At 46.9% G+C, this 8,580-nt stretch overlaps 1 protein-coding gene across 1 annotated transcript; it reads left to right on the top strand.

Annotated features, from left to right (window-relative positions):
• Positions 1–1,136: 1,136 nt before the first annotated feature.
• Positions 1,137–7,333, top strand: LOC114507470 (GTPase IMAP family member 4-like). The gene is made up of 3 exons (XM_028525271.2): positions 1,137–1,236; positions 3,071–3,142; positions 6,399–7,333. Exons 2-3 carry the CDS (start codon positions 3,085–3,087, stop codon positions 7,316–7,318), a joined length of 978 nt encoding a protein of 325 aa, XP_028381072.2. The 5' UTR covers positions 1,137–1,236; positions 3,071–3,084; the 3' UTR covers positions 7,319–7,333.
• Positions 7,334–8,580: the final 1,247 nt, after the last annotated feature.

The raw sequence follows: 8,580 nt of genomic DNA on the forward strand, positions 1-8,580 counted from the left end.
CTATAGGAGGTGCTCCATCCAACCGAGCCATGCCAACCAGTCCAGTTATTTTTAACTTTTCAGTAACCTCCGTACACAGTAACTGCACCAGCTTGCATTCTCACTACCAGTGCATAACAGTTCTCTTTTCTCCATGTCCTCCCAACACTCATTATTTTTGTCTTTTTGATAACAGCCATTCTAATGGTTGTAAAGTGATATCTCACTGTGGTGTTGATTTGCATTTTCCTGATGATTAGCGATGTTGAGCATCTTTTTTAGACCTCTTGGTCATCTGTATGCCATTTTTTAAAAAAAAAGTCTATTCAGAACTTCTGCCCATTTATTCAAATTGAATTGTGGATTTCTTTTGCAAGTGAATTATATGAATTCTTTATGAAGTTTGGATATTAGCCTCTTATCAGCTCTGGGATTTGTAACCCTGTTCTCCCATTCAGGCGGTGGCCTTTTCATTTTGTTGATGATTCTTTTTTTCCCTTTCATTTGCATGAAATATCTTCTTCTATCCTCCACTTTTTGTCTCTGTGTGCCTTCCATCCTGAGGTGGGTCTCTTGCAGACAGAGTGTGTATGGGTCTTGTTTTCCTGTCCATTCAGCTGCCCCATGTCTTTAGCTTGGAGCACTTAATCCACTGATATTTATATTGATTACAGATGAGTACATGTTTATCGCCATTTGAGTATTTGTAAGAGTTTCTTTTTTTTTTTTTGATTGTTTCTTCTTAAATAAGTCCCTTTAGATTTCTTGCAATTGTGGTTTGGTGGTAATGAACTCCTTTAGCTTTTTCTTGTCTGAGAAGATCTTTATCACTCCTTCAATTTATGTGTTTATTGACCTATTTATTTAAGTCACCACTCAAGGTTATGTTTTCATTTACTTTTTAGAGAGAGAGAAAGGGAGAGAGAATGCTAGATAGAGATAAATATCCATGTGAGAGAAACATCAATTTATTGCCCCTGTGGTCAGGAATAGAACCTGCAGTCTAGGTATGTGCCCCGACAAGGAACTGAAACTGACAAATTTGATGTTCCAGAAAACGCTGCAAGGAACTGAGGGGAAACAGCCAAGATTCTCCTCCAATTTGAAATGAGAGCCTTTCTGTGCAGAGCCCTCTTACAGGAGCCAATTTGGACAGCTCCTCCCCTCACTTCCTCCTCCTCCTCCTCCTTGTCCTCCCTGTCCTCACTCAGCTCAGACTTCGAAGTCACAGACGGGAGCAGGACACAGATTTTGCAGGTAAAGAAACACGGGTGATTGTGTATGTGTAGGGGGGAGCGTCAGGGAAATGTGGGATGTGGAGCATCGGAGTCCCCTCTCCCGGGATCCAAGTTAAACCTCCCATCAGACTTGCTCTCAGTGCAGGTTTCTCCTTGCTTTCTGTTTCCTGTCTCTGCTGACTGACTTTGGGCTGTGACCTGCTGTAAAGGCTGAGCCTTGCAAATTAGCCACTCTTACTGGTTTGCTGCTCAGAGGGTATTTGTACAAATAAGGGATGCACTTCACCACTAAACAGAAATTATCAATAAACTTGAAGCTTTTCAGGACAGACCAGGTGAGTGGGCAGAGTTGGCTCAGGGGGGCACCTGGTGGGTGGAAAGTGCTGGGAGGGGTCAGAAGCAGGGCTCCAGCACCCAGGACCAACAGCCACTTTGTGGCCAAAGCTGATTTGCAAAACACTGGGATTCCTCTTCTCAAGTTACAAGAAGGGGTTTTCTACTCCCTATCCTTAAGGCATGAAGACATGTCTTCTTTCCAAAGGACCATCTGTCTTTCTAACTGTGTTTCAAGTGAGTCTTCAACAGCTCCTGTCAGAGGAGCCTGCCCTTCGCAACTCGCATTTTCAGCCTGTCTCAGGCAAGGTCCCCTCCACTCCCAGTTCTTCTAATGGCTCTGCCCACTGCCAAACGTGCATAGGCAGTGAGGAGACAAAACATTTACAGTGAAATACCATGCTCCTGTGACAGTGAGCATGGGTGAATAAGGAAAGGGTCACCTTTTTCTTAGATGTAGGCTGAACATCAAGGTCAGAGGGAATCAACAAGCAGAGGCAGTTTTGATCAATTTATTTATTTAACAAATATGTGTTGTTAAGAACTCTGTGTCCAGTAATGTGCTTATCTCAGGTCACAAGGGAGTACTGGACAGGATGCCCCCCTGGAGGTTCCATAGTCACTAAGCTTACAACTGACCAGGGCAGAGTAGAGAGAGCAGATGCAGAACTCCCGACTGAGATCTGTGCTCCATGGGAACCCCCGGGAACACTGAGAGCCAGTGGTGAGGGGACTTCAGTACCACTGTACTGTGGGTGGTAATGGTGTTGCAAGAAGAGGCGTTGGAGAAAAATAACCAGGTTTTAGTTAAAAACTGTGTTGAGTTTTTAAAAAATTGTAGAGGTGAGGAGGGACTGAAGATAAGAGGAGCAGTTAGGGGCTGTGACAGGGAAACTAGTCCCAGTGGCCTGGATCTGCCTGAAGGTGGGAGCAGGGACACTTCTGCACGTTTTGGAAGTTGAGTTGGTGGAACAGATGAGCAAAAGTGAAGAGAGACAAGCTGTAGGTGACCCCACCGCTCTGCAGGAGCCCCAGGCTGAAAGGCTGAGGCCATCCATTGAATAGAGGAGGAGTTGGGGGGGTTGGTGAGGAACGGGATGATCCCGTGACTTGAAGTCAGTTCTGGCTGGAGAGCATGGAGGTCAAGGGTTTCCTGTGGGAATTCTATGTGAGATGCCCATGAACTTGCCCAGTAGAGAAACTGAGAGGGATATGAAAATTCAGAGCTCTGGGGAGGGTCTAAGCTACAGATAAAGTTCAAATGGTGGTCAGAGCAACAAGTTACTGAGGGGATGGGGAAGAGCACCTGAAGCTGAGCTGAGGAAGCACCTGAAGCCTGTATGTTTGTGCAGAGGAAGAGCAAGAAGCAAAAAGGAGACTGAACAGGGGAGTGGAGAAGTGCTGGGAAGGAGGAGAAATCAAGTAGCCAGTCTAGGGGAGGAAGGGGCTGCTGGCTATAGGAGGTTCGGTTTATAGTTACTCTCCATTTCCCTGAAATGAGTTGTGTTTCTTACCCACAGGAACTCACACGACAATGGCAGCTCCATTGCACAGCCTGAGTTTCAGCATCAGAGAACCCGGGACCAGCCATGGTGGGAGAGGACTCGGGCTCCCCAGGCCAGGCTGAAGGAGGGGACCTGGTGGGGACTCTCCTGTCCTGTCTTCTAGTCCCCAACTGAGCAAGACCCAAATACCCCCAACCCCATTTCTCATTTTGTCTTCATCGACTCTGCTCTTTCTTTCCCCTCGACCCTCCACCCTGGCCCCTCCTGATGTGGCATCACTGCTCAGAGGAAGAGAGGTTACAGTGTCCTGAGTGATCCAGGATTGATGAGGGATCTTGTCTCCTACTTTCTAACATGTGCACACATCAGGAGGGCTCTAGCCTCTCTGCGTGTTTCTCTGCCCCTCTCTTCAGTCCCTGTGAGGGTGGGAAGGAGGAACATGAGAGTAAATGAGTTTTTATAGTCCCTGTGGTCCCTGCTCCAGGTGGCCTCACTGTAACCAACAAATTTCACAGGCTGGCTCACTCCATTTCTCACATAAACCCCCTTTTACTCCCTTGTCTATAGAAAGTAACTGCATCAGTTGAATTCGTGGTGGTTTTCAAACCACACCACAATGTAGTGGCCTGGAAACAGCCATTTTGTTGGCAGTTCTTGGGTCTGAGCCAGCTGGGCCCCTTTCAGGCAGACTGGCTCATGCACCTGGTGGTAAGTGGTAGTTCAGTGCATAACTGGATAAATTATTTTAGATGAAATGTGTTGGGGTGAGAGTGGTTAATAACACTATATAAGGTTCAGCTGTACAATCCTATCATCCATCATCCTGTACTGCATTGTGTACTCACAACCCAAAGCCTTGTCTCTTTCCATCACCAGGGATTTGACCCCTTTACCCTGTTCCACTTTCTTCTCCTCCCTTTCCTTCTGGTAAATACCATATTGTTGTCTGTGTCCATGAGTTTGTTTTGTTTTTTCCTTTGAGACTTCCTATTTTATATCCCACACAAGAATGAAATCATATGGCTCTTGTCCTTTTTTCATGTAACTTATTTCATCTAACATAATGCTCTCAAGATCCAGCAACTGGATAATTTGGGATTGGACATGTCTCAATCCCAATCCTCAATCCCAGTGTTCATGGATGTGTCTGCTAGTCAGCAGGCCCTTTGGCAGGCCAGGGTGACAGGGATAAGTGGGCCTAGTCCCTCATCACTGAGCAGGCAAGTCCAGCCTCTTCCCAAGGCAGCTGCAGGGCTCTGTGGGGCAGAACGACACAGCCAGCTTTACACATCTGCACATTTAGGACCCATGCTGGCGTCACACTTCTGTTGCCCTCTTGTCCAGAAGGAGTCACCTGGATTCAAGGGGTGGGAAACAGACTCAGCCTATATGGGCAGGGCTGCAGATCCACATCCTAAGAGGCTCATGTCCCAATGGGAACAGTCCATGGCCACAGCAGCACTCTGTCACATAGATCTCCACGTGCCCTCAGCAATGGCAAACTGCTCCAGGGTGGAGCTGGCCTGTGCTGGCCTTTTGTTTCACCTCCCATGATTTTCCTACTCCCTGTGTGGGAAAATCAGCTGATGCCCTCAGGGTGTCCCTAGGTGGAGTCTTTCACAGTGATGCTAATGACACAATGATCTCAACCCCCACTCACATTCCCCTTGTTGGTAGCCATCCTGTACCCTTTGTTCTCAGCTTCTGGAAACTTACCCTCTCATCCCAGGATGCTGGTTATCAAATGTGGGAAACTTGCTCCCAGGGGTGGTTTGGCTACTCCCTGGATTAGCTATAGCTTCCCCACAGAGTGTGTGGAAGATGGGGAATCACTACTGATCTCATGGAAGCCAGAGATGGGGGTTCTGCCAAATCTCTCTTCTGTTTCATGGATATTTTAAAAAATCATTCTCGCTACAGAATAGACAGAAGGGGGCATACTAGAAATAAAGAGACCACTCAGGGGACAGCTGAGGCATGAATGGTGATGTAGGTTGGGCTGGTATGATGGCCTTCTACCTGGAGAGAAGCAGTCAGATTGTGGATGGAGGCAAGAGAACATGCCTATGGGTTGGATCTGGAAAGTAAAGGGAAGAGAGGAATCAAGGGAGATTCCTAGACTTTTGGTCTGAGGGCCTGGGTGATGGTGATGATGTCTGTGAAAGGGAAATGCAGTTATCTTTCCTGTCTGTAATGTCATTGGTGTGACTGTGTGGGCATGGACTCTGAGCAGAGATGATGGCTGTGTGTTATACAGGGTCTTCCCACAGACCACCGTCTCACTCAAGGCCATGCTGGAGGGTCTTCTTTGTCAGAGAGACAGGTGCTCAGGTATGGTTGTCCCTTGTCTTGCCTGGTCCCAGGCTGTGCTCACCAAATCCTAAAGCATTCCTCCATAAGGCACATTAAAGAGAAACAGAGATTTAGTAAAGGGAAATGGGGAAAGAGCTAAACAGATGATTTGGTGTTTAACTGAAGGCACAGTTGCTTTGAAAACATCCTCCAGTTGGTAGGCTATGGTGTTCTGTCATTAACCTTCAACTTTCCCAGGAAGCACATAGGCCTAACCAAGGGAGCCTAAGAAAGTATAATTCTACTGGTGCTAATCTGCATGAGTTGTTGTTGTTGTTGTTGTTGTTGTTGTTGTTGTTGTTTTATTTAAGTGTGAAGGGATTTTACAGTAACTCCAGAGAACTGTCTATACTTTCTGGCTGTAAGTCTTCAACATGTTAATTTAAAATAGGAAAATGTCATTAAATTTCTACACACAGTCATAATTTTAAGTAAGGTGTTTTGTGTTTGTGTGGTTCACAGTCCCTGACAATAGGGCTGCATATGTGATATATAAGAGGACACTCCTTCTTTCTGCCCAGGTGCCCTGCTTACCCCTGCAAAGAGGGAGGGCCCGAATCACCCCCTCTCTGGCTTCTTCATGGGAAGAAGAAAAATTCCCTTGTGACTATGATGTGGGGGTGAGGGGATCTTCTGCTGTGACATCCCACCGTCACCTTTTGTGTCACTTGCTGCCTTGGCTTAGGAGGGACAGCACCTACAGTGGCTCAGAGCTCTCACTTACACCCATGGGTGCCCTCCTCTGGGGCCCTATCTGTCAAAGGTCAGAGTGAGAAGCCCAAGGGACTCTGGAGACGTACCTGGAGTTCTCTAAGTCCTGCAGCAGGAACACGGGGCCCAGGGCTTCCTCAGAGCTCCTGTGAGTGCAGGGGTCACTCACGGAATAGAACCTGATCAGGCAACAGAGATGGGCACAGCTGGGTGTGGGTCCTGCAGGGGAAATGCTGGAGGTCAATCCTCACACTGTGGCTTTTCTTTCCTGATGTCCCAGGGCTTGGAAACCAAGACCCCAGAGAGTCACAACTGAGACTAGTCTTAGTGGGTAAGATCGGAGCCGGAAAAAGTGCCACAGGGAAGAGCATCCTTGGGAAGAAAGCGTTTCATTCCACTCTTGCAGCAAAATCCATCACCAAGGTCTGTGAGAAAGGGAGCTGCATGTGGAGTGGGAGAGAAATAGTGGTCGTGGACACACCTGGCCTTTTTGACACCGAGGTGCCAGATGCTGACACACAGAAGGAGATTGCTCGTTGCATCCTCCTGACATCCCCAGGGCCTCATGCACTGCTCCTGGTGGTCCCACTGGGCCGGTACACAAGGGAAGAGCAAGAGGCCGCACAGAAGGTGCTGACAATGTTTGGTCCAACAGCTAGGAGATACATGATTCTCTTATTCACCCGAAAGGATGACTTGGACGGCGTGGAGTTCTGTGATTACATAAAGGAAGCCCCAAAATTCATTCAGGATCTGAGGAAGGATTTCAAGGATCGCCACTGTTTGTTCAACAATAAGGCAACAGGGGCTGAGCAGGAGAGGGCACAGCTGCTGGACCTGGTCCAGCACATGGTGATGGAGAACGAGGGGGGATTCTACACTAACGAGATGTACCAAAGGGCCAAGGAGGAGATTCAGAAACACATACGACTAGTAGGGGAGCAGTGCAGAGCTGAGCTGGAGAGGGAGAAGAAGCAGATAATAGAGGAGTATGAGAAGAAAATCAGAAACCTGGAGGATAAACTGGAGCAGGAAAGGAGAAAGGCAGAAATGGAGCGGGTGTTGGCAGAGAGGGAAAAGCAGTATGTTTGCAGGCAACGAAATGCCAGGGGTGAAGTTGAGGGTAATAGTGGTATACTTCAGTGCATCGTGCAAATATTCAAGCTTGTCAGTCCTTTGTTACATTTCTTCTTCAAGTAAAATTAAGCTCATTTAAAATCTATGTATTTTCCCATGAATTTTGGCCGCCCATTCCCTATATTATTCATCCCCCAAAGTCAGAGCTCTCTGTTTCTGTCCCTCAGGCTCTCAGGACTAGGGGGGGTGGGAAAGTTCACTGTTGACAATTGGTTGAGTTAACCAGGGACACATCCTCAATTTGTAAAAGTTCAGGGGAAAGTGTGGGTGCTCCCTACCTTCTGAACCCTTTCTCAGACGCACGGGAAAAGGAATGCAGGAGACCAGAAGTCGGTGAGTCCGGGCCTGCTCTACTTATACTTAGTAACCGTTTCTCCTCCAGATTCTTTCTAGATTGGCAGAGAATCTCTACCTGTGGCTTCTACTTTTTATTTTTGCCTTTAAGACCTCTGTGATTATTTTACCCATGTGGTTAGATAATCTATAGATAGAGATGCTTATAGAATTCTTTCTTCATTAACATAAATTTGTTGCATTACATCCTAACACAAGGACTGAAATTGTTCCTTATCATCAGCCCCCTGAAGGACAAAGACCTGTTTGAAAAATGGATCACTCAGAACTCAGCAGAATGAAATGACAGGAAGGGCTAAAGGACATGGATTCAAGAATGTTCAGAATATTCAGATGTTCCTATAGAAATGGTTTGACCAGCCTCAACGTGAGCACGTTGCTATAAGACTAGTTCTCTCTGTTCCTTGGGAAACCAAATGATGCCACCGCACTGCCATCACCCCACACCTTGATGACTCCCTGCTGGGAGGGTGGTCTGCACACTGCTCCCCACCCCCTGAATTGTTTCCTTAGTGTTATTATAATAAACCTTTTCTATTCTTTCGTATCTGTGCAAAACTGGAAATCTTTTACCTTAGGAAAAACCACTGATACTTCTTCTAAGAACACAGGGAAGAATTTCAATTTTTGGTAAAATTTCAAGATGGTTTCTGAGACCTCTGTGGACTTCCTGGGTACAAATGAGATCCCTTTATTGTATGGATAACAGTAGTGCAAATCTATCCCTTCTCTCCTGGGGACTCCTACATGAGTGATTTCTAGTAGCTCCCAAAGCACATTTCTATGTTCTAGCCACAGGTTCTGGTGGTCACATGCCCAAAGTTGGTCACATGCCCAACTTTGGCGGCCTGCCTGGGGAATGAACCAAAGGACCACAGTGAAAGCCAGGTCTAGTCACCACTAGCCAAAAAGGAGAGAGGACAGTCTGGTTCCTTTTTTTTGAAAAGTAAACATAACAGTAAGAAATGGTT

Source organism: Phyllostomus discolor, chromosome 10 (assembly GCF_004126475.2).
Source record: "Phyllostomus discolor isolate MPI-MPIP mPhyDis1 chromosome 10, mPhyDis1.pri.v3, whole genome shotgun sequence".
NCBI lineage: Eukaryota > Metazoa > Chordata > Mammalia > Chiroptera > Phyllostomidae > Phyllostomus > Phyllostomus discolor.

Coding starts and splice junctions, on each gene's coding strand:
- LOC114507470 (XM_028525271.2), top strand. CDS start 3,085: ATGGCAGCTCCATTGCACAGCCTGAGTTTCAGCATCAGAGAACCCGGG. Junction 3,143..6,398: donor AGAACCCGGGACCAGCCATG/GTGGGAGAGGAC, acceptor CTGATGTCCCAG/GGCTTGGAAACCAAGACCCC.